Source organism: Heliangelus exortis, chromosome 2, assembly GCF_036169615.1.
Source record: "Heliangelus exortis chromosome 2, bHelExo1.hap1, whole genome shotgun sequence".
Lineage (NCBI taxonomy): Eukaryota > Metazoa > Chordata > Aves > Apodiformes > Trochilidae > Heliangelus > Heliangelus exortis.
The window spans coordinates 45,147,181-45,172,527 of record NC_092423.1 but is presented as its reverse complement, the minus strand read 5'-3'; the positions used below and the strand labels follow the sequence as shown (position 1 = coordinate 45,172,527).

The 25,347-nt window shown below is 40.4% G+C and overlaps 2 protein-coding genes across 3 annotated transcripts in view; both read left to right on the top strand.

Moving 5' to 3' along the window:
* The window catches only part of KIF15 (kinesin family member 15), a 32,312-nt gene extending 20,773 nt beyond the window's left edge, over positions 1 to 11,539 (top strand). For both annotated transcript variants that reach the window (XM_071735877.1, XM_071735876.1), the window contains 14 exons: positions 44 to 129; positions 561 to 636; positions 915 to 1,001; positions 2,049 to 2,153; positions 3,006 to 3,128; positions 4,565 to 4,711; positions 5,684 to 5,788; positions 6,071 to 6,235; positions 6,674 to 6,780; positions 7,994 to 8,066; positions 8,660 to 8,697; positions 10,321 to 10,486; positions 10,912 to 11,043; positions 11,341 to 11,539. In XM_071735877.1, the coding sequence (XP_071591978.1) occupies positions 44 to 129; positions 561 to 636; positions 915 to 1,001; positions 2,049 to 2,153; positions 3,006 to 3,128; positions 4,565 to 4,711; positions 5,684 to 5,788; positions 6,071 to 6,235; positions 6,674 to 6,780; positions 7,994 to 8,066; positions 8,660 to 8,697; positions 10,321 to 10,486; positions 10,912 to 11,043; positions 11,341 to 11,424 (1,494 nt within the window). In that variant the 3' untranslated portion in view covers positions 11,425 to 11,539. The remainder of the gene's footprint in view (positions 1 to 43; positions 130 to 560; positions 637 to 914; positions 1,002 to 2,048; positions 2,154 to 3,005; positions 3,129 to 4,564; positions 4,712 to 5,683; positions 5,789 to 6,070; positions 6,236 to 6,673; positions 6,781 to 7,993; positions 8,067 to 8,659; positions 8,698 to 10,320; positions 10,487 to 10,911; positions 11,044 to 11,340) is intronic.
* A 1,496-nt stretch (positions 11,540 to 13,035) lies between these two features.
* On the top strand, positions 13,036 to 20,249 carry TMEM42 (transmembrane protein 42). The gene is made up of 3 exons (XM_071735875.1): positions 13,036 to 13,161; positions 18,020 to 18,166; positions 18,960 to 20,249. Exons 1-3 carry the CDS (start codon positions 13,051 to 13,053, stop codon positions 19,101 to 19,103), a joined length of 402 nt encoding a protein of 133 aa, XP_071591976.1. The 5' UTR covers positions 13,036 to 13,050; the 3' UTR covers positions 19,104 to 20,249.
* The last annotated feature ends 5,098 nt before the right edge of the window (positions 20,250 to 25,347 follow it).

Below are 25,347 nucleotides of genomic sequence, written 5' to 3'. Positions count from 1 at the left end.
TGTATTGTGACTTGTTATAACAACATGTATTTTGATATTCTAGAACCTTTTGAAACTCCTGAAAACAGAAAAAGAACATAATGAAAAACTAACATTACAATTACAAGAAGACAAAGAAAACAATTCGAAGTGAGTTTTTAATTAGTGATGAGGTTTATTGTTATCTGAGTTCATTGGTTTTGTCCTATGCTAGGTTTTGTATTCAGATGTGGATCCAGCTTGTAAAGATGTTTTCCCCCATCTGGGTGGAATTAATTATATAATGGGCTATTTTGTTCTATCCAACTTAGAACAACACTTAATTGTAATGTGTTCAATTAACATGAAATATAATTTTATTATAAGTGCCTATCTTCACATCAAAGATAATGTTTCACTACTGATAATGTATGGCTAGTAACAAACCCACTATTATTTTGTATAATACTAGTAATAGTGATAGTTAAATAACTCTTTAAAAAATGAAGTGCAAATAAGAGCAAACTTTTATGACTTGATTCATGTTAAATGTCTCTTTATCTTCTGATTATATTTCTCACTAAAAATGTTTTCTTCTCCAGGGAGCTCTTGAAAGTACTTGAAAAAGCACAGGTGAAGAAACCATCCTCTGAAATGGTGACACAGTGTGAGCAGCAGGTACAACAGCAGAACTGAATGACTAAATTGTGTATTCATGGATTTCCTTGTGCATTAATAGCAATTTTATTGCTGAACTGACTGTTCTGTAGATTAGAACTCTAGATTTATTTTGCTGGTAAAGTTTCAGATGTTTTGGGTTTTTTTTAAGCCACTGCTTTATTTTGCTGGTAAGATAAACAACTTCATTCCTTCCAGTTTTTCTCCTGGCTTTGTGCTTTAGAAAATATACTTCAAAAGTCATTAAGTCTCTCCTTCACAATTATTATTTCTTCTAGGAAGAAAAACTGCAGAAATTGGAACAGGAGCTGGCTGCTGCTGAAGGGATTATTGTTTCTTTAAAGAAGACAAATGATGCAGATAAGGTTTGGGTTTATTTCTGTTACTGATACCCAGCTTTGTGGGTAACTATGGTTTGTATTAGAGTTGAAAGCCCAGAGCCTTTCTATGACACTTGGTAATTCTGTGGTTTTAGGCAATTCTGAATGTATATCTAGGTAAAATAAATACTATCTCTTACTGGCATGGAGTTTGGCAGATAGTAGGAAACTGGTATTCTTTCAGAGAAATCACAAGATAACAGAAGGTTGGGGGGAAATCAAGGTAAAGCTGTCTACTGGACAAAACATTCAATTCATAAAGGATACATAATTTCAATGATGATTAATAGGCCCTTCCAGTCAGTGTCATGTTGTAACGAGCTAATAGAAAAGGTGAGAAAAGTGATGCAAGTATGTGATTGTAGGTACCTTTATTAATAAAATCAAAGCACTTATACATGAAAGGACTGTTCCGGTGTTCTGAAATCTTCAATAGCATCAGTTCCCATAACAAAAGTATTTATGCTGTTTGTTAAACAAGCATAAGAAATTACATAGTGTGTTTACTATTCAGCATGCTGCATTGATCAGTCTTTCTTTTTTCCATGCTAAAACAAAACATTTGACACATATAAGGTCAGAAGAATCTGATTTTCTCAGTGCATTGGTATTTTTGAATGTACCTTTTTCCATTACAAACAAATGTAACCTTAAACTATAGTTCTTCTGTACTCTTATTAGAAACCCATCACAGCCTGAGACTAAATCAGAGTTAGTTTTCTCTGCTAATGAACACAGCAGGTTATTTAATTTGCGTAAGTGCTTAGAACAAAAGCCAAATGACAAAACAACAAATTTCCTGTTACTGCTTTTTGCATGCGTGTATCAAGACATCGTTTTGAAATGGCTGTTTGATATTTGAGGTTTACTTATGCACCAAAGAAAGGCCAGTAAGAAAACATGTATTATATATATGTGTGTGGTTTTATTTATTTATGTATTAATATGTATTTATTTGTGTGTGTGTATATATATATATATTTACATGTATTATAAAAATAATATATCAGGATTAACTTTTTTACGTTGCAGGAAGTTGTAACTGATTTGATGAGACAGATCCAGGAGCTGAGGTCTTCAGTTAATCATAAAACTGAGTCCATAGATGGGCTGACAAGAGAGCTTGAGGATATAAATGTATGTACTGTCATTTTGAAGGACATGGTATAATTTTTCAGAAATTGAAGGCAGTGACATGTCTTATCATGGGTCTCAGACGGCGTAACTTGCTGTAGCATTTTAGAAGGAAACTTCTTTGTTTTGACATGTTGAAATCTTCTGAACGTTTTATGCCTAAGGCTGTCTTGAAAACTGAAGTATTTCCATGTGGTGGGTAAAGAGCAGTGTCTCTAAAGGGACCTATTCACATCCTGCAAACTACATTCAGCTGACAGACACATTTAGATTTTCTCAGATTGGCAATTTAAAACTTCAGTGGTTGAAGATGAATTGTAAATTCATTTTTGAGTGAATTTTTTGTGTTTCTGATGCTATGTTCTACATCTGAAAACATAAAAACAAAGAACTAGAACTGTCTTTGAATAACTATGGATAAATATGATGCATCTCCTTTATTAAAATGGGTCTGATTTGCAAACTGATAGAGCAAGCCACAGAAGACTTTAGATAATATATATGTATGAACTATTAATTCAAAAGGTCCTACAGACAAAATGTTCATGAGATAGATTTCTTTGTATTGTTGTATATGAATTTCTTTTTTTTCAATAATAATTTTACGGTTAATATATATTATGGTGGCTAATACATATTAAATTAATCTTCCATTGTTCTGACCACTCATTTCTAGTAACAGCTGGTACAATTTAGCAAGTATGATTCTGATCTTAGTCATTGACACAGAGATTTTAAATATTTGTAGTTGTCATCATAAGATTAGTGATACACATTTATTTGTCTTATATTTGCCAACTTTCTTTAATGTATTTTCCTGACATATTTGAAAATTTTATTTAATATTTTTTGTAGTGCAAGTATAATTTAGTTCTGGCTGCAAAAGAAGAAAGCAAAAGAATCATAGAGGATCAGGAGAAAAAGATTGAAGAACTGAGGGAAACCTTGGAGAGAAGACAAATAGCTGATAACATTGAGGTAAAAACATTAATGTTAGTATTTTATAATTATTTGTTCAACAGATCAATTGGATGTGGTTTTGCTTAAGAAACTGGTGTAGAACTTAACCTCATTTTAGTTCAAACTAGAGCTAATTATACTGTTCTTTAAAAGAATTTTTCATGAGATACCTGACAAATTCCGTTAAATTATCACATTACTTGTCATAAATATTTTATAAGCTACTTCATAAAAACCTATGCTAAAAGCCTGGTTTAATTTCACTAAGGCCACTAAGGAGTCATCAGCTGAATTTAATGGCAAATTAGACGATGCTGCTAAGAAATTAAAATAGGCAGAAGAATATATTATGTTTAATAGTATCTCTTTCCCCACTGCTATTATATTCAGTAACATCTCTACTCATAATTTTAACTAAAAGCTCCACCTGCTGGAAACAGATCTAGGATGCATGGTTGATTCAACTGTGGTTTTGCTTCTTAAAATTGTATCTTTTTAAACTTTGTTTTTCCTGTTCCTGCTCTTACACTGATGAATATGTCCATCAGTTAAAACCACCAGCCTCTTCAATTACAAGTAATTTCTACAAGATCATCTGTCATATTACTATGTCTATTCCAATCATATAGCACCAGTTAAGTCTTTCACAATAGTCTCAAAAAAACAAGCTTAAATAGATTTACACTGTTTAATCAACTATCTTCATTAATAATCATACCTGAAGTTGACATTCTGAAATCCTAAACTGAGCTGCTTGCCATGGGAATTGCGCTCGTGTTTTGGTGTTAGTTTTTTGTGGATTTTTCAACTAAAGTAACCACTCTCATTACGTTTTTGTCCTTGGGTGTATCTGGTTCCTGATAAAATCATAGTGCTTCTCCTGGTTTGACTTTGTACATCAGTTACTAATTTCCTTAAGGCTTTCTTAACTGTAGAAGAACTAAGCCAAGGTGGCATTTAAAGTACTAAGTACAGTTTCTCCTTCTAGGTTAGCACACCTTGTTGTAGGTATGATGCCCTATCAGAGTGGGAGTCTAGATCCTAGAATAAATCCAGAGGTATCTACAGAGTAGCAGTGCACTAAAAAACTGGAATCACTGTCTTAGCATGGATTAAAATCTAGACATTCCTTTCTGGATTCGTCAAGAATTTTGGTTTTAGATGTACTTTAAAACAGTGGTTGATTCCAAATATCTCCTATAAGTATCTAACTGTAATTATAATGTATGAAAGTCATTATTTTTGTTCTGCCACCAAGACAATTGGCAGAAAGCGTGCTAAGATAAGAAATCTATAGATGAATACTTGCTAAAATTCAAGATGAAAAAGTGGAGTGAAAAAGGATATGCTTGTAGCTGTTAACATTCTCAGAAACAACAAAACATCTAGAATCAACTGCTTTAGAGTAATGACTTTAATGTTTCTTTCTTTACTCTTCTAATAACTTAAATTAGAGAGACCTGCTGTGTGAAGACTTACATCATACCACTGATCAGCTGATGAGACTGACAGAGGCCTCCAAGAAACATAACTCATTACTTCAGTGTGCACAAGAAGACATAATAAAGAAAGAAGCTCTAATCCAGGAACTCAGGGAACAGGTAAAACAAGGAAATTCTTGGGATGAAGCTATGGTTAATTGTAGCTTCCAGAAAAGGTTTTACTTGTAATAAATTTTAGAGCATCTTGTATGCAGTACTCTTGGGGAAAACCAATGCTCCTTCCTATAAAAGCAAAGTACTACTTCAAAAGCTTCTGGAAAAAGGCTAGATAACTTTAGAATAGTTTTGGAGGTGGTATCTAGAGATAATGAAAATATTTATTTCGAAAGCAGAGGGAAATTATCGGTGCCTATAATAACACAGGGACCTGAGTTGCTATACACAATGCAACCTACAGAATTATTCTTTGCTCTGCTTAACACTTACCCACAAACTATATCTTTAGGTGATTGAGATAATTGTTGATCTCTATAAATTATGCAGTCTGAGAATGATTTGGAGGTTTTGCAGACCAAATAGCTGTTGTTAAGACTTCGTTCAAATTTAAGCTTTAGTTATTACAACTGTCATAGTGCTAAGTAATGTATTTGTGTTGGTAAAAACTCCAGTACGGATAAGTTATTTTGGAAACAAGAGTCCTTTTGTCATGTTAGCATAGTCTCTGAGGAAACTGATTAAGTCTATACCAGTAAAATCATTTGTATCACATCATATATTGAGCAGTAATGCTTGGCAACAAAGTTCGTAACAATTTTTTTGTGCTAGCAAAATCTTTGAAAGGTAAATTGGATTAGCAAGGCAAAAAAATCAAATACCAACAAGAACACAGCTCAGATTAACTATACAGTATAGAGTGTATGATGTTTTTTTAAAAGGCTTATTATGTGCAAACTTTACATTATTAACAGTTACTAGATAAATGTAGAACACATTTAAGAAAGTGAAGTCTAAAGTAACCTAAAATAATTTGTGGTGTACTGAAGCTTGCTTGAAACAGAGATTTGGCTTCTGTTTTCTTAAGTATTTTGTCTATTGAGACAGAACTTAATTCTCATTTGGCTTTCTTAATAGTTGGACAGAAAGACAGAAGAACTGGAGAGAAGGAAGAATGAATATGAACTAAAAATGAAGCAAATTGATTGCTTTGTGGACTCAGCATCAGTATCATTTTCTCAGGTATGGCATTTGTGAGAGAATCATTTTCTGTTAAAACTCATTGAAAAGGACTAAAACCTTACAGCATAGCTTCAGATTGGGAGCAGCAATGACAATGTCCAGAATGGTCAAATCCCAGTCACCTTGTTTGTAGCTTAAATCTGTTATTGATTATTTGTCTGACAGGAATTTTTATTAAGTAAATTAACTAAGTATTAAAACACCAAGTATAACCAATACATAGGAGAAACAGTTCTTTACTAATTTGTGGGCTTTGTTTTGTGGTTTTTTTCAACTTGCCAGTGTCTAAAAACTCCCCCTAATTTTGATGTCAATTTGGCAAAGCTCTTGGAAACTCATGAGCAAGAAATAGCTGATCGGAGAGCTTCTGCAATAAATCTGGAGCATCTTGTCCATGAGTTGAATGAAGAACGAAGAGCTAAAAATGATGAAATTCTAAGGCTGAAGGTACTGAAGGTTAAACTCTACAGGCAATTTGTAAGATTACAATAAGACTGAGAAAGATCCAGATTTTTAATGAGCTCTTCTTAGTAGTCTGTCTGTGAAACCAGAAAGGCAGTTCTTATTCTTCTCTTTAGTTAGGCTGGTAACAAATGGTAACAATTTGTATGAAGTGTCTATATATTTAGTTTTTCCAAGGACTGAGTTTTTTCATATTCATGAATATCAAATGATTTTTGCTGATGAAACTGTTCTAACTTATTCTAATTCAAGTTTCTAATGAAACTAGAGGGAAGGGTGATACAGATCTTTTCCAGAGAACTATGTTTTTTGAGAAATAGTTTTTTTGTCTTCTCTTTTACTCGAAAACAAGTTGAACTAGAAATGAAAACAGAAATTGCAATTTGCTCTTCAAATAAAATGTTTGAAATTTCACTTGTTTAGGAACAATTAAATGAGTTGGAGAACTTGCGTTCAGAAATGCAGATATTGATGGAGAACAACAGGAATTTACAGAGCCTTGTAGAAGCTCAAAGACTAAGCAAGAACAGGTAAATAAAATATGTCTATTTGTAGCAATTAAAGATAAATTTACAGGTTTTGTATTAAATACAATCTAATTGTTTGCATAATTAGAGTTTGATTCAGCCTATTCTATGAAAATTGTTTACTGGCTTGTTTAACTGTATTGTCTTCAAGTCACAAATTCTTAAATACAGCAAAGTTTTATAAAAGAAATGTTAATAGGATGTAAAAGAATTACATGTATAGCCATTGCTATGCATTATATATATTGCCATATCATTTGTGCAGTTATGGATTCAATAGACAGGAAATGTCCTAATGAATTCAACACAATTTTCCACATCTACATAAATGGAACCAGTTCTCCATCTTGTGTTTTGAGGGTAAACAATGAACTTTCTCTGAAAAGGTGACATGCTGCTGTATGCCTCAGACTGGAGATATCCTGAGATGTGGAAGTGGGTAGTACCAAAATTTAAAAAGGAAAATATGTGATTTTTATTTTAGGTCTCAAAAGTTATCAGACTTTTAAAGGTGGCATTTAATTAGCATTAACCAACAAAAAAGAGAACACACACACTTATTCTCTGACTAAGGCTGTTTATACCAGATGTGGAAAATAAATCACCCTTTCTAGGTATCTTGACAAATATTAAGGTACTGAAAATAGCAGTCTTTTATAATTGCATCAAATTACAATAACAGCTGGTCAGTGAGGTACTTCCCTTATGGCACACTACAAGAATGAAGTGGTTCCAGTTGTGTGTTGGCTTGAAGGTTTCTTGATGGTGTTTGCTTCCTGCCATCCAATGTCATGTTTATTAAAACTAACAAAAAAAGAAGTCTTCTTATCTTCTGTATACAAAAATCTTTTACCTTTTAACCTTGGCGAGACCAGCAAACTTTTAGAAAGGAGCTGCTTTCTGCAGTCTATATGCATGGGAGCATCATGAACTAATAAAACATTTAGCTCAGTGCCAAAGTTGTTATAACCATGCAACTACATGCAAGGCATTTTAAATTATTTCCATTAAAACATTCGTTTCTCCATATTCTAACAAAGGAAGATGATCCTGGAATGTGAAAGTTTGAAACCTTCCAGAGTTGTTTCATGGTGTTCACTATTTGAGTACACGTGCTAAGCTATGCACATGTAGTGGTTTAATCTGGATGAGATGGTGTTTTTACAATTGGTTTCCCCTGGCTGTGAGTGACTTTCCTCATTCTTGGGTATCCTAGTGATCAGAAACATCCTGATGTTCAGTACCTTAAAGAGAAAGAGGAGGAGGTTGCTGAAGAACGACTTGCCAAGGTATATCGATCACCTTTCTCATGTTCAGTCCCCATTTCCCCTGCTGTAGCGTTCACACGTTTTCTTCTGTTCATGGCAGGGAAACAAGCAGTGATTTCTAGTGAATTCTAACAGATGCAGAGCCTTGTACTTATTTCTTAAGGTTTCTGTCTTGCTCTAGTACCAAAGGACTGGGTGTCGGATTGCACAATAAATAAAACCGGATTCAGATCACTGAATCTGACTCATCTCCACAGAGCTGGAAAGTGAAGATTGTGTCACTTGCTAATGGCAAGGCTCTGCCAAAGGGAAGTTACTGTTGGCAGCAGTGGATCCCCCAGACAGGAAACCCTCTGTTTGACCTCTGCTGTGTATGAATGGGCAGAGATATTGCTGTGGCTCACTCCTGCTGGCATGAAATTGGAAATATGTGCATATGGTAAAGAGATGGGCTTGGAGTGAACTTAAAGAGTTATGAGTTACTGAGTAGTAAGATGATTTTGGTAGGACCTGGGATGAGATACATAGCATCAGTTATGTGACAAATAATTTTAAATACCTGTATGTGTATTAAATATTAAGCATGTAACCAACTTTTTTTTTAACTTTTACAGAATAAAGCAATAGAAGAGACGCTGAAAATCAAAGCAGAGTAAGTTTAAATATTGCTCCTTGAAGTGGAGACTTGTATTAAATTAACTAATACCAAAAAGGGTATACTTTAGCAATAGAAGTACAAGATCTGAAACTGTAAGGGATGTACTTTGGAAATGTTTTTTATGCTTCTGCAACATACATTGAGTTTGTTCTTACTTCTTCTCATCAGTAGGTGGTAGTAGTACTTATAGCTACATTTTCTAGAAGTGTAGCACTGTATCAGGGAAATACTGATTTTATAGAAAAAATTAAATTGGAATGGACATTTTCAATTGTTTAAAATTATCTATATTTTGAATTACATGCATTGAGTTCTAAGCATGTTCCTTGTCAAATTAAAGAAAAATACTGTTCATGCCTTAGTATCTGAAGTATTTCATAATTTAAAACAATCTAATTCTTTGCTTTTTTACTCTATTTAAAATTTTTGCACTTCAGCTTGAATAATGAAAATATAAATTTTAAAATTCAGAGCAAATTGTTAGAGAATTCCTAGATTGTATTTGTACTATTGTGCAAGTAGTTTTCAAAATTCAAGTGCGTTGCACCTTGGACAGATAGTAGTCAATAAATAATATACTAAATTAGTAGATGAAAACTAGTTTGAAAATGTTGCTCCTGCTGTACTCTCTTAACCTCTGTTGTTCAGGACTGATGGTGGCTAAATCTCATAATATTTGAGTTAGATACATTTAATAAAATGCTTTCTACATAAGTAACTTCTTTTAAGGATAAAGATGGTTTTTATGCACACAGTCATTTAAAAAATAATTTATACTAAGTTTTCCAGAAATCCTAGTCTTGATTAGGGGTTATTTTGCTGTCAGGTGCATTGTTTTTTCATACCTGTTTGGTCTCTGAAATACACTTTGTAGCAGTGCCACCATGTCTCAAACAAAAAATATACACAGAGGAAAAAGATCCTTTTGTCATCAAGAAAATGTCTTGGCAAATGCAGCGAGTATTGTTTATACAGTAGGTCTTAAAAACCAGGCTTCAGTGAAACAAAAAGGATGACAAAAATATTTTAATTTGATGCAGTCTTGGAACAGACATGCAAAATTACTAAAGTTCATGTAACCAGCAGTCAGGCTGCTCAGTTTGATGCCGTGTTTTAATACTCAGTGAGCCTGATAGAGTTAAAACATTTTCAGCAAATAAGATGTCTGTCCAAAGTAAAGTGGTCCTTCTGTTACCAGGCCCAACAAGTTCAGAGATGCTTCTAAGACAACAAGGCTACTGGGGAAAAGCCATATACAAACAAGCAATTTAGGGGAAACTTGAAGAGCAGCAGAGTTCATCTAGCAAATTTGCATGCCTTGAATAAATTCTTAGTGTTCTTGTAGGTGAAGCAAGGTGACTTTAGTGGAAACAGCATACTTCTCAAAAAGAAGAGCAACTCTAAAATACTGACTAATTAATAGATTGTATCAAACTCCAGAGCTGTAAAGCAGAATGTAGTTTTTCCTCTTTTAGCAGTGAGTCCTAGGGAAAATAAATTGTTTAAAAGGATATTTTTAGAGGAGGCTGCCTACATGTCCAAGGATGACTTACTAATTCAGTTGTATGCCATTTATGTTGAGTTTTTTAATATTATATGATGCTTTCATGTTGGCAGATTAGAAGAGACCAAAAATATCCTCAAAATCAAAGAAAATACTTGTTTTGAAATTACTCTGGAGATGGAACGAACAAGAGCTTTGGAATTGAAAGCATTTAATGAAAAAGAAGAAATTCGATCAAAACTGGAGGAAACATATGAAGAGAGAGACAGAATTGAAAAGGTTTGATATGTATAAATTATTTTGTTGTCTTTAGAGTAAAATCTTATTCAGCAAAAGTAGAACTATTGGTATTTAGAAAACATTCTGAATTATTTAGCACTCAAAAACTGCCTCTGAAAATGTTTTGGCTTGCATTTGGTTATATTTGTAACACTGTTTCATCCAGCAGTGGAACTCTGGTTACAGAAATTAATATTGCAATTTGTAATAGGAATCAAATTATGCTTTTGCCCTTTAGAAGGATCTAATATAATACCTAAGGAGACACAAGACAAATACTTATTTCCTGAGTGAACCAGCTCTTGCATCATATGTTACAACAGACTGAAATGTTAGCGTATTAAGAGATGTAAAGAAGTTTATTTCTTTGGAGAAGAGAGGGAGGGGCTACAGTTAAGAGGTACACAGTGTATTTATAATTACAGGAAATGGACTTGCTGAGGAAGCAAGTTGACACTCTTGCTGAGGAGAATGGGAAATTACTTGGTCATCAAAACCTAAACCAGAAGATTCAGTATCTTGTGAAACTGAAGAAAGATTACGCTAAACTTACTGAGGTAAGTTGCAGAGTAGAATACAGATGATGTAATAGCCTGACATAGAATAGAGGTAAAGTTTGAGAAAGAAATTAAATTCTTGCTCTACTGCTGGGGACTAAGAACCTTCTGATTTCATGCAGCTGTATAGGTCATGGCTGGTCTGTGTCCTCCCAGGCCCCAGACAAGAATCATCCCATTTTATTTCCTCAAGTACATAGTGTATCAAGTGCTTGTTCAAGTGTAGATATCACTTCTTTAGAAATATGAAAGTGAGTATTAATTCCTTAAAAGTCCCATGTTTTTTCCTTTTTACAGGAGACTGAAAAACTACGAGTCGAAAATGCTTTTTTGAAAGAATCAAAAAGATGTGACATATGTAGACATCATGATCAGCTATAATGACACAAATAAAACTGCAGAGCCATGTTTTCAAAGTCTACAGAATAACCAAAAGCCAGTTGTCAAACTGGTATTTGTTGTGGTTCCATAATAATGAAATAGTTTAGTTCCTGGATTTTTTGCTGGTAATAACTTTTAGTAAAGACATCCAGCTAAGTGGGCAGCTTTAAGTGACATAATAACACTTCCTATAATTTTTCAAAAACTTACTTTGTAGAGGTGCTGGAAGATACTTCCTTTTAACTTTTCCATCTTGCCAAGGACAACCTTTCTCACTGGGAACACACCTGGATTTATATTCTGGTTCCTACCTCTTCTGAAATGATACACATTCCACCAGAACCAGCTTTTTAAAAGTACCATTTCAATGTGACTTTTTTAATGAACTAAAATTGGGCTAAAATAAATTTGTCAGGTTTATTAAATATTAATACTTATGGGTTACTTTAAAATAATTTTCATACTGAATTTTCTTCAATAAAACACAAATGTGAACTTAGCAATAGACTTGTAAGTAGTATGTCTTATGGATTTGTTTTCTTTTTTTCTCAATTAAAATTTTAAAATCTTTAAGCCTTTTTTCCTAATAAAAGCTTAAAGCAGATTTCTGTATTAGCATTGTAGGAAATTCTTTTGTAGTATTTTGCAACCATTTTCTTATCAAACAAGAGGTAGAAATGTTAAGAAACTATCTGAAAATATGCAGAACATTTTAGGAGTATAGCATAAGTTCATTTAATCACACTTAAGATTTATTGCAAATAGCTGAAACTTACATTGATTTATATGCCAATATCAAACATTTGTGTTCAGCTATTTTTTTTTCTCCTTTTGATAATATTATTTTTCTGGTTTTTTCTACTGTTTTTGCTACCTTTGCCCACAAGTGAGGGGGCAAAAGGCAATGAAGAGAAAGATGTGTGTAGGCAGGATCTCTAAGGAGTCTCCTCAGTATGTGGCTGAGAGAATTTCCCCCACCTTATCTATGATAAAGTTGCCTAATCCTGGAGGTTTGTTCCTATTTGAGCTTTGATGTGGAGTATAAAAATAAAAACAAATAACCCCAACCTGGCAGTTTTGGTTTGGGGGTTTTTTTCAGTAGAGATCAGAAGTAACTAATGATTTCTAGAAAGCGAGAGAAGTCTTTGGCCACAAAGCCGTTGTCTTCCGTGAGCCTTTTTTATGTTGCTATTTACCACCTTCTGGGTTTACAAATGTCTCTCGTGTGACTGTTCCTGGACCGTTTCCATGCAGGGTCTCCTGCCTTGCTCTGGATGGTGGGAGGCACAACCCCTGCTGCGTGCTGCTTATTCCTGAGCCTTTCTCTGTGCTGTATTTCTCCTGTTCTCATACTCCATCCTGTTGGTTTTGTTCATTCTGTTGTTGTTGTTGTTGATGATGATGATGTTGGTTTTTTTAAAAAAATAAATCTTTTGTACATAAATGAACATTGCAGAGGTTTTTTATCTTTCCCCTTCTTCCCCTCTCACCAGCATCTCTCTCCCTCCTCCCTCCGTCCCCCGCCCAGGGGCGGTCCTGGGGCGGGACGCGCCCCGGAAGCCGGCGGTGGCGGGCTGGGAGGGGAGGGGAACCGGGCCGGACCGGACCGGATCGGGCTGTACCGAGATGCGGGCGGGCGGCGGGGCGGCGGCGGCGGCAGCAGGGTTGCTGGGGGCCTTGGCTGCCGCCGCCGCGAAGTTGGCGGTGTGGCCGGGCGGGGAGGCGGCCGGAGGCTGGGTAAGGAAGGAGGAAATCGGAGCAGGGAGGTGACCCGTGTGTTGGCTCTGCCCGAGGCCTCCCCGACCGGCGTTATGCGGCCCTCAGGGCTTGGCTTCTTGCCGCCTCTGTCACGGGGCAACGGGACGGTGGCTCTTCCTTGTGCGCTTCCAGAGGGTGGCCTGACCCCGGCGACCTCGTCTGGGAGAGCCGGGAGTCGGGCCTGGCAGCTGCTGCAAGGCTGCTTGGCTCGGTGCGTGGTAGTCATGTCACCAGGCAGCAAGCAGAGGGAAGTGAGGCTGCTGGTATTGCCAAGGAGAAGAAACCAGGCACGGTATAGGCATGCCTGAAAACAAACCCTATTGTGAAACTCCATCCACAGTAGTTTTATGTCAGTTTTACTTTAAACGCAGGGTGTTAGTACGCTTGTGTATCAAACATTTGTTCTCAGCCCTTTGCTAATGCTTGGACTCGAGCTTAGAAGTATTCTCCAACCAAAACGATTCTATGAAACTAAAACAATTCTATGATTTCTCTTCACCGGTAGCAAGAGAGGAGAGGTAGAGCAGTTGATTTCCATTGTGCTGTTCTAGATGATGTGCTCACCTCATTCACCTCGTGAGTTCTTTTTGCCTCTTATAAGGGATTATCTTTATCTTCCATCACACCTTGTTGTCCTTAAGGTAACATGGGACTGCTGGTCTTTCACCTCAAGCATATGGTGTCCTTACGTGCAGAGGTGAACTCCTGCACAGGCAGCATGAAGGGAGTGATCCTGAGGTCAGCAGCATGCACCTGTCTTAGAAAAACACACTGGGGAGACCAATTCAGGCATAAAGCAGGGGTTATTATTCACGCGGCAAATGTATGGACTTGAAATCCAAACCCACAAGAGAAACTAGATCTGAAAACAAACAAACAAATGGTCTTGCATTTAGGACAAAAGAAAATCAACTTATGTGATTGTCACAGATGGTTTAAAAAGCAAAAACAGGATGCTCAGTAGTCCTGTAGATCGTTTTTAGTGTACCAGAAAAGATAGTAGGAAGGAGAATAAAAAACTTTACATCCTGATAACTCTTCCTGATCCCCACAAAAAAAGATCATGTTTTTGCACTGACAGAAAAGCAGAGCGTGGAATTGCTGAAAATGTTGACAGCATTTATTTTGAGTATTTTGTTCCTTTGAAATTGATAGAAATATTGCCCACTTGTTGGTAGGTATTTTTGAAGGTGCAATGACAACATGTCGTGTCATTGAGGTAGAGTGTTGCCAGCAGGTTGAAGGAGATAATCCTTCCCCTCTACTTAGCCTTAGTGAGGCGACAAGGCCACGCCTGGAGAATCATGTTCAGTGCTGAGCTTCCCAGTACAAAACTGAGATGAAGCTGCTGGAGAGAGACTCCATATGATGGAGATACCAGAGCATCCCTCCTGTGAGGAGAGGTGGAGCAAGCTGGGGTGGTTCAGCCTGGAAAAGAGAAGGCTCAGGGGGATCTCAGTGTGTTTAAATACTTGAAGGGTGGGGATAGAGGATGGATCCAGGCTCTTTTCACTTGTGCCCAGTGACACAAGCAGAAGGTGATGGCCATCAGCTGAAACACAGTTCCCTCTGAATGTCAGGAAACACTTTTTCATTGTGAGGCTGACCAACTTGCACAGGTTGCCCAGAGAGGCTGTGGATTCTCCATCCCTGGAGATACTCAAAAGATGTTTGGGCATGAATGTGAGCTGCTGGTTCTAGGAGCAGGAGCTGTGATGATCTCCAGATGTCCCTTCCATCCTCAACATAACTGAGTTTGTCTTTGTATTTGTTTTTTGGGTTTTTTTGTTTTTTTTTTTGTTTTTTTTTTTTTTGTAAAGTGGTACCTTCAGTTAGTTCTTTCGGGTCCATTCTAGGTGATAATTATGAACTAAATTAATTAGTTTAGCAGTAAAACTTGATGAGTTTTAAGTAGATGCTGTAATCTTCCTTGTAGCTTAAATTGCACAGGACACTGAAGTGTTTCAGAGGGCTTGCCGTTTAAATCCTGCATGCTTGCTACAAAGACGTTTCTGCAGAGCTGCCACAAGGTGACAAAAATTTAGAAACTTCAGTGTTTGAGGCAGAACTACAGAAAGTTGAAAATAAATCTCAGGAGGGCAGCCATGACTTGAGCAGCATGGAAAGCGGCAACAAATGTTAAAAGTGTATTGACTCTTCTAAGAGGTGATGACGTGGGGTAGCAGGATACTCTACGACAGCACAGAAATGGATTTCCTGGCCAGAAGGATGTGTTGTTATGGCCTAGCCCTAGAGTAGCCCGACCAGGAAGGATCATTTCACTCGAACAAAAGTTTTCCTTTACTTTCCCCTCTCCCTTGTCAAACGTCATCTAAAATTACTTCTGCCATTTCAGGAGTGATTCTGGATTATCTGAAATGTACACTATAATTAATCTCCTTTAAGAAAAGCAATCAGAACACTAATCCTTGACTCACTGGGCTGGCTTGGCTGAGCCTTTGACAGGGGAGGAATTTGTGCCTCCTTCCTTGTGGGGAACACCTGGGGATATTCCTGTCTCTCTGCCTGCATGCCATTGCGATGACCATTCTTCTGCCCAGGATAAAGAGGGACTTGACCTTTCTTGGGAATATCTTCCTCTGGGTAATTGCCACCTTCAGAGCAGACTGCAGCTGATTTTCTTGGCTCTGCAATAGGAGGAGATGGGGAGAAGAACCCATGGATTCAGGGTCAGTTTTAAAGATAGCATGGGAACCACCTTTGCTCCAGCACTGATAGTCTCATGGACTAAATTTGGTCAGGCAGGACTTTCAAAGGTCTGTAGTCCCCAGCCTGCTCTGGAACAGGTTGCTCATGAACTTCTTCAGTCAAGTTTTTAATATCTCTAAGGTCAGAGAGCACATGATCTCTGTTCCTGTGTTGGATCATCTTTGTTTTTCCTTGTATCAGATCAAAATGTCAGTTTTTCCAGCGTTACTTGCTGCCTTTTGTCATATCCCAATGTACCTAGGAGAAGAGCCTGCGCTCCATCCTCTCTTACACCCTCTGCTGTGTGTTTGAAGACAGTAGCAAGATGTCTGAAGGTTGTTTTGTTTTTTCCAGAAGCATACCTTGGCAGGCTCTTTCTGATCCAGAAAAGAACATACTGGATTTAGGTAAAATACAGAGAATTGTTTTCCCCTGTTATTTCTTTTCTCCCTATCCAGAAGAGACACATATGGAGATACACAACTGCCCTGAGCAAGGTAGAAGTATCTGGCTACACAGAGGTGAAACTGGGAGGCAAACACAGTGATGAGGTGGTGAGCTGTGACACAGCAGCACATTTCTTCCTCAGAAGCCCAGTAGCAGCTGGGCATGGTTGTCCATCTCATCCCTCTCTGCAGAGTTTGCCATAGCAGCAGTAGGAAAGCAAAATGCTTCACAGGTGGGAGTCATTTGGCATCATTTACTATTGCCCTGATAGAATTGGAGACGATTGCCAGGAGCAGGGCAAAGTGAGGCTGGACACCTGAGCCATCTCTCTCAAGGTTAGCCTCAGAGACCTCATGCCAGCCATCTAGCAGGGGCTTGCTCTACGGCCTTTTCCTAGAATCACAGAATGTCAGGTTGGAAGGGACCTCAAGGATCATCTGGTCCAACCCTTCTGTTATTGCTTATATGATATGTCTCAGAACCTTTTAGCTTTCTCCTTGCTCCATCAGTTGCTTCAGAAATCATAGAATGGTTTGAGTTGGAAGGGGCCTTGAGAGGTCATCTAGTCCAACATGCACCCCCACTCTGTCCCCTGGCAGTGAGCAGGAACATCTTAAACTAGATCAGGTTGCTCAGAGCCCTTTCCAGCCTGATCTTGAATGTTTCCAGGGAACGGGGCATCTATCTTTCTGGGCAACCTGTTCCATAATGGAAAAAAAATTTCCATTATGAAAAAATTTTCTTCCTAGTACCTAGCTTAAATATACCCTCTTAACAGTTTAAAACCATTACTCCTTGTCCTATCACTACAGATCCTAAAATGTTTGTCCCCATCTGTCTTATAAGTCCCCTTTAAGTGTCGAAAGGCCACTATAAGGTCTCCCTGGAGCCTTCTCTTCTCCAGGCTGAACAACCCCAACTCTCAGATTGTCTTCACAGGAGAGGTTTTCCATCCCTTTCTTAATTTTTGTGGCCTTAAATCCCTAGCTTGTTGTTGGTAATTTCTTCTTCTGAGTGGGAGCAGAGCGCAGTTGGTGATGCCCGTGGATTCTGGCAGCTGGCAGGGGCTCCAGTGCATCCACTCAGTGCACGCACAGTGAGTGCGCAGCATAAGGCACAAAGCTCATGAGCTCTGACTTTCCTCCAAGAGGACCCTGTTCTGTCCTTGCTGCAGCAGTAAGGCAGACCAGGTCATGGTGAGGTGGTGAGGACCAGTAGTTTGGGATTACACTGGTCTCAGCCCAGGTTCACAATAGCTGGATTGTGGACTACACACAGCACCAGGATGTACATCTTTGGTGTTGGTCTCTGGCAAGGCTGAATTTGACCCTTTTCCATGCATCTGGTGATGCGTAAAGAGCATTTCACTATGCTGAGTGTGCACCACATCATGAGTTGGGAGAGATTTCTGGAGTTGCCTGTCGTGGCAGGTGCCATACACTGTCCCAGCACTTCCCAGCTTGCAGTCTGAGACTGAACTTTTCATGCCAAGACATGACAGGGTCACACTCCATCCAGGCCTGTCTCCTTGCTTTTATTACCTTCTGGGATTTAACAGATTCGTCTTCGTCTTAACACCATCTGTAATTCAGCTTTGAGTCCAGGCAGTTGGGTTTTGCTCCGAAGTGTCCATGAGTTGCTGAGTGTGAAAATACCTGAGTTCTTCCCTTTTGTCCCACAGCTGCCCCTGCTGCTTCGTGTCAGCTGTGTTGGCTTGGTGTTTGCCTGCAATGCTGTCATGTGGACAATCTTTGCGAAAGCCCTGCGGCTCTCCTCCTCCTCGGCCGCTGCCTCAGTGACCACAACAGCCTCCAACTTCATCTCCTCGGTGAGTAGGTCCCTGGAGGAGCACAGCCAGGAGGGAACAGTTGCACTGGATGCAGTTGGTTGTAGCTCATCTCCCACCACGACTGCCATCGCTGGCTAGTGGGAGAGCTACAGGCAGACATCAAGTGGTTGTATCAGACCACAGCTGTTCTGCCTGTTGTTCACAGCAAAGGCTGCAGGACTCCTCTGGGTGGTGCAGGGGGAAGGGTGCAGTGCCTTGCAGCAGCTTGTACAATTTGCTGAACTTTTCTGATTTCCAGTGAGGGTTGGAGATGGGACCTTTGCTTTGTTTTGTTTTGCTTTTCCTTTGCAACACCTCACCTGTGACAGGCCAGTGCCACCCTAGCTGGGTGAGAAGATAACCTGTAGTGACAGCAGGACCAGTTTTGACCTGCGTATTTTTTCTCAGAAGCTGCCCACCTTGTTTCTGCGCTTCAGCAGCTTGCAGCTGGCACATTGTGTCCAAAAATAAAGTCAGTGGGGCCCTGTTTTATTGACGGGAGTCACCCAGGTGACTGACCTGGGAAGGCATCAAAGCACACTCGTGTCTGCCAAATTCCTGCTTTGGGACCGTGACAAGGCTGAGCTTTCATGCTGGGTGATAGAGTAGGTCATCTCTGGTGTCACCCACAGCAGCTGTTCCTCTTGGTCATGCCAGCAGGAATTTTCTCGGGTAGATTTTTTCCTGGCAGGTGGAAGTCATCTCCCAGCAGGAGTCCCTGTGGCTCTGGCAGTGCCAGAGACCTTGAGGTGTCTCAGCCCGGCAAATCTTTTGTCTCTGTTTTTTCCTTCAGGCCATCCTGGGCAAGTTTCTCTTCGGGGAGACATGGACACCTCTGTGGTGGGTCGGCCTCTCCATGATACTCTGTGGCCTTGTGCTGCTGCACACAGCTGTCCCCCAGCCGGCATGGCTGACAGCAGAGAAGAAGGAAGCATGATGGTTGCGAAGAAACACGGTGCCGTGCCACCCCTCACCCTGAGCTGGGCTGCTGCTGGCCATGAACCCACTGACCTCTGCTCACCTGCTGATCTTGCAAAGTCACACTGGTCACATCTTTCCTGGCAGGCTGGCGGTGGTGTGGTGGCAGTGACAGCCTGGGAGGGAGCTGGTCTGCTCTGAGTCAGTGTTGTGGAAATCAGAGCCAGAGGCTTATCAGCCACGCCTCTTCTTCACACCTTGTGGCCCTGGAGCTTTCCCAGTTTTGGGGAAATCTGGAAGTAAACATGGTGGCTGGGGAAGGTGCCTGTGCATCAGTACTTTTCCATAAGAGGAGCTGTACCAAAATAGAAGAGCAATCAGAAGTAAATGCTGAAGGCAGCTGATGTTTGTGCTCTGCTGTTCTTGACTTTCCTCTCCGCCTGTTGAAATGGCCCCGTGCCTGCCCGAGCCCTTCGTTAATTCCTTTAGCTTCCTCTATCAGTCATATGCACCTCTTAATTTGCCATTTATATCTGAGGCCTGTAATTTCCATTCACCCATTCCTGATGTGTTACTCACTATAAGGTTACTCCTCTTTCCTTTAAACTCTTAACCAGAATGGGGTTTTGATCACTATTCCTGCTTTATTGAGGTCAAAGTGTTATTTTGGGAGAAAACAACAGGCTGCAGGTGTACAGGCAGCTGCTTGCACTGTGTGTACATGTTCAACGCATCCCCTGGCCCCCACTTAAGTTGGCAATTAGATAGATACATTTTATTTTACGGGGTGGGGGGGATGGTGATGGTTGGACACCGTGATCCTAGATGTCTTTTCCAACCAAGACAGTTCTGTGGTTCTGTAGTTGCATTAGCAATCGGTAAAATGGAGTTTCTCAAGCAACCTTTTTTTCTTTTACACCTCTGGATGTTGCTGATTCCTACTTGTGGAATGTTATCAGCCAGATCACCAGTATCCACACCTGTGCTAAATTTTGAGTCAGTGATTATTCTGTAGTCAGGGTGAGACACCTGTCAGCATGGTCAGTGTGTCAAGAATCATAATTTCTAAGGTATCGATTTCCTTCCCATTCCCACGTCTCTCGTTTCACTTTGAAAATTTTTAGCTGCAGTCGTGATCGAGAAATATAATGATGTCTCTAATAAATGTGTGTGTCATGTGGTGATATCACTTGTTTGCTCTGGGGCTTGCCAGGTTGTCTCTGTCTTCTTCTAACCACTGAAAATGAGTCATAGTGGTGGCATGTGCAGAAAACTTAAGGACACATTTCTGTGAGCCTCCATATCAGAACCTGTAAGGTTTGTCACGATTGGCAGAGCTGCACCATGTTCAGCAGAAGTGTAAAAATAGACTTGGGGTGGAAATGCCACTGGAGGTGGGTTCGTGCCTCTTATTTCTTTGTATCAGAAAAAAAGTCAGTGTCCCCAGAAGAGGCCAGGAACTGAACTGACCTCCAAGTCCCCTGCTTCAGGAGAGCATCCTAGCTCATCACATCTGGCAGTCTTGTCCCCAAAGAGGCAAAGCTTTTGCCTCTGCCATCAGTGTGCTTATTTATGGGTCTTCCCTTCCAAAAAGAGGAGCTGCATATGTGGTGGTGGAGAAGACAGAGCACTCTTGAGTGCCTTTCCTCCTTACCGACATGGATCTTTGCATCTGGGCAGCATTTTGGGTAGTAGGAGAGATAAAAATGAGTAGGGCATGTCCAGCCACCTGGGAAGCAGGAGTTTGACATGGCAACCCAGCATTCCTCACAGGTGTGCAGAGATGACAACCAGGAACTACGCATTTCTGAGTACATCAAATTTCCTTAGACCTTTGCACTTGATGGAGAAATAATGAAGGCTGCAAGCCTGATTGGTTTTGCCCTTGTAATTAGCTCTCAGACAGCTGTAAGCAGTGGCTGCCTTTGTGTAAACAGCAGAACAGATCTCTCCTCTGGTTAATTTGGCTGTTGCCCCTCCTCCTAACAAACCTTTTGGAAAGTTTTTTAACATAACTATCTCAAAACTGCCCTCTCTTTATTGCAGTCATTGTTGGAGATCAAGGTCTAGGAGATGTTTACACAGGTGCAGGAAGTGTGGGCAGCATTTTACTTGGTGATTCTCACTTTTAAGGTGGAAGAAGGTAAACTGTGGCTGTAAATTTTGCTGTCATAAATACTTGAAGGTGGGAACAGAAATGAGTTTTCCTCCAATTCCTGTGGGAGGAAAAGATTGCTGAGCAGCCCGCATTTTTTGGCAGAATCCCTCTCCTCTATGTACACAGGGTTTGGCCCAGGTCTGCCAGCACTGCCTGTCAGCTTGGGGCAGGGCTGCAGGGAAGACTGCAATTACCTCACAGCAAAGTGGTGCACTGCTGGTAAGTGCTTCATGTCTGGGCATCAAAAATGTGGCTGGAGGTGATCTCAGAAAGTGGTGCTGGTATTTCCAAATTAAACGAATCCAAAGCTCAGTGGCTGAAATGTGTTATTTACAGGTATTTTAAGACATACACACACAAATACCCAAACTTACGTGAGACTTATGTGTGTGAAGAATGGATATTTCAAATGTGGTAGACCTTGCAAGGTCTGAAGGTCATGGCCTTGGTTTACCAGTGAGGAAGATGGGTTATCCTTATGCTGAAACTACAGTTGTGTGCTTGTGTGGAGTTGCTGCACACTTGAACTGGTGTATTTTTACAGAAGAGTCTTGGGCACACACTTCTGCTTGAATTCCAACAAAATACACTTCTATTTGCATATCTCCCAGGCATTGGCTGTAATGAGTCTTTCCTGTACCTTTTGCTGCCTCTCAAACACAATCCTATTTTTCCAACATCTTGTTCATCAGATTTTCCTCAAGCAGGGCTAAGCCATGCATTGATTTGGGCTGTGACAGAGTTAATTTTCTTCACAGTAGCCAATACAGGGCTATGTTTTTGATTTGGCAATATGAAGCTGAGGGAAGAAGAAGGAAGTGGAGAACAGTCAGAGTGATGGTGTTTATCTTCTCAGGTAACTTACACATGATGGTAACTTATACTGCTTTCCTGGGGGTGCCCAAACACCTGCCTGATGATGGAAAGTGGTGAATGAATTCCTTGGTGTGCCTTGCTTGTGCACACAGTTTTTGCATTACCTACTAACTACCTACTCAGCCCAAGAGTTTTCTCACTTTTACTCTTCAAATCTCCTCCATCCCACTGGGGGCAGTGAGCAAGCAGCTGTGTGTTGCTTTGTTGCTGGCTGGGATTAAACCACAAGAGTCCTTTTTGGTGCCCAGCATGGGGCTCCAAGCGTCCAAGATAACAACTGGTTTGATTGAAATGTGCTAGATGAAATTTATGGCTGTTACTGCTGTTTAGCTATTAGCTGGCAGGCTCCCGTGTTTGCCATGAGCCTTGCTTGCCTCACTGTCTATGAGGACCAAATGCTTGTTAGTGGCTGCTTGCTTTCACTGCTTGCTGGTCTGTTTATCATCTTACTCTGATGTGCCAGGAAACGTTTTGGTAACAGCAACAGCGATGCGCCTGGGCTGGCAGATGGCCAGGGCATCACTGCTGTTTCTGTGCTTCTCTTCTAGACAGGCTGGAACTCCAATGTGAACTCGAGTCAAAGGAACTGTGACCTGTGGATGAGTCCATGTGGGAGCAGGACACTCTTTGTCTGTGGCCATGGATGAGTCTATACCAGAGCAGGTGCACCTTGAAGCATCTGTGTCTGTGGTTATGTGCATGAAGGGGGCCTGCAGAAAAGCTGGGGAGGGGCTTTTCAGCAGAGATAGTAGTGATAGGACAAGGGGTAATCATTTTAAGCTGAAAGAGGATAGTTTTAGGTTAAATATCAGGAAGAAATTCTTCACCATGAGGGTAGTAAGATACTAGAATTAGGTTGCCTAGGGAAGTTACTGATGTCCCCTCCCTGGAGGCCAGGTTGGATGAGGACTTGTGCAACCTGGTCTAGTGGGAGGTATCCTTGCCCATGCAGGGGGGTTGGATCTTGATGATACTTAAGGTCCCTTCCAACCCAAACCATTCTATGATTCTTTGTCTTTGCCACAGCAGGTATACCTCTGAAGGGACTGTGGCCCAAGGATAAGCCCATACTGCTGCAGGTACACCTTGAAGCATCATCTGTGCATGAAGTTGTGTTGGAGCACCTCAAAGTGTGTGGCCATGGGTAAGCCCTTGCCAGAGCAGGTACTCTCCTGGAGGGACAGAAGCTGTGGGTAAGGCCATGTTGGAGCAGGTTCAGTCCTAAAGGGACTGCCACTGTGGGTAAGACCACAATGAAGCAAGTAGGTCTCTGGAGGTATTGTGGCCCATGGAGAAGGCCACATTGGAACAAGCATACCTCAAAGCACCTGTGGCTGTGGATAAGCCTGTGCTGCAGCAGGTATACACCTGAAGAGGCTGTGGCTCATAGATAAGGCTCCACTTGGAGCAGGGACAACCCTAAGGGACTGCAGTCTCTTGAGAAGTCCAAGCCAGAGCAGGGGGGAGAGGTAGAGTTCATAAGAATGCTAAACCCTCCGGTCTGGTCCAAAGGAGCCAGGGGTGGATGTTGTAATGGAAATACCTTGGAGTTTTAACCTGAGATTTGACTTGCATATTATATGGATTACTATAGCAGGAACCACCTGAACCAACGGAAAAAAAGCCTTACAAGAAGCAGTGCAAGCCCAGCAGTGACCTGAGCTGAGCTGGCTTTGGTGCCCAGTAACTTCATTCAGCACAACACCTCTCCTGTTCTAGAGTGGCAGCCATGACAGGTGGAGTCCAAAGTCATGGACTAAATGAACTCAGTGGACATTCGTGAACATTTATGGACATTTTACAGACATCTCACAGGAGTGCTCCATAGACTAAGAGAGTAATACCTGTGTGTTCTGTCAAAGGGTGGAAGGTGGAGTGATGGTTAATGGGAGCGTATTGGATAGCCTGGGTTCTGAGCATGATATAAATGATATGGAAGAGTGGCGGAAAATGTGCTGGTTTGGACTGGTATAAAGTTAATTTTCTTCACAGTAACTGGTAAGGGGCTGTGTTTTGAATTTGTGCAGGAAACAGTATTGATAAAGGAGAGATGTTTTCCTTGTTACTGAGCAATGCTCACACGGAGTCAAGGACTTCTGTGCTCCTCACACCAGCCCACCAGTGAGTAGGCTGGGGATACATGAGAACCTGGGAGGGCACAGAGGTGGGACAGCTGATCCCAACTGGCCAAAGGGGTATTACACACCATATGACATCATGCTCAGAAATATAAAGCTGGAGCAAGAAGAAGAAAGAAAGGGTGCCATTCAGAGTGATGCCAATTGTCTTCTCAGTATCTTATATGCATAATGGAGCCCAGTTCTCCTGGGAATGGCTGAATACCTGCCTTCCACTGGGAAGTAGAATTGCTAGAATGGCTAGGGTGGGAAAGGACCTTAAAGATAATCCAGTTACAACTCCTTTGCCATGGGCAGGGACACCTCCCACTAGATCGGGTTTTCAAGAGCCCATCCAACCTGGCCTTGAACTCTTCAAGGGAAGAGGCAGCCACAACTTCCCTGGACAATTTGTTCCAGTGTCTTACCACCTTAATAGTAAAGAATTTCCTCCTAAGAGTTAATCTAAATCTCCCCTCTTAAATTTTAAAACCATTTCCCCTTGTCCTCTCAGTACACACTGGTGCAAAAAGTCCTACCTCAACTTTCTTGTAGCCCCCTTGAGGTATTGCAAAGCTGCTATAAGGTCACCTCAGAGCCTCCTCCAGGCTAAATGATGCCAACTTCCTCAACCCAGCACCTCCTTTGAAGATAGGCTGAGGAAGTTAGTAAAAGTGGATTAATCCCTTGTTTTATTTTGCTTGTGTGCATGGTTTTTACTTTATCTGTTAAACTATCTGTATCTCAGCCCGGGAGTTTTTAAACTGTTACTCTTTTGATTCTCTCCCCCATTCTACTGGGGGGAGTGAGGGAGCAGCTGTGTGGTACTTAGTTATTGGCTGGGGTTAAACCATTGACACCATGTAATGCTTTAAATCGTGCACGCTCATTATCAACAGCAAGGTTCACAGAGTTGCCCATGGAGATAGAAGTTAGGTATTCTTGAATTAATGGTGAGAAGCGTTTTGCAAAAGATCTGTTGTATAAACAAGGTCCAAGAGTATTATGTTCTAAGATAAATAATGCCTTGTATACTTTTACAAGGAACAAAGCCAAATAAAATTATTGTTGAAGTTGAACCTTAAAGCATAGTTTGACTGATGAGATAGGGA

Coding starts and splice junctions, on each gene's coding strand:
- TMEM42 (XM_071735875.1), top strand. CDS start 13,051: ATGCGGGCGGGCGGCGGGGCGGCGGCGGCGGCAGCAGGGTTGCTGGGG. Junction 13,162..18,019: donor GGGAGGCGGCCGGAGGCTGG/GTAAGGAAGGAG, acceptor TTTGTCCCACAG/CTGCCCCTGCTGCTTCGTGT. Junction 18,167..18,959: donor CCTCCAACTTCATCTCCTCG/GTGAGTAGGTCC, acceptor TTTTTCCTTCAG/GCCATCCTGGGCAAGTTTCT.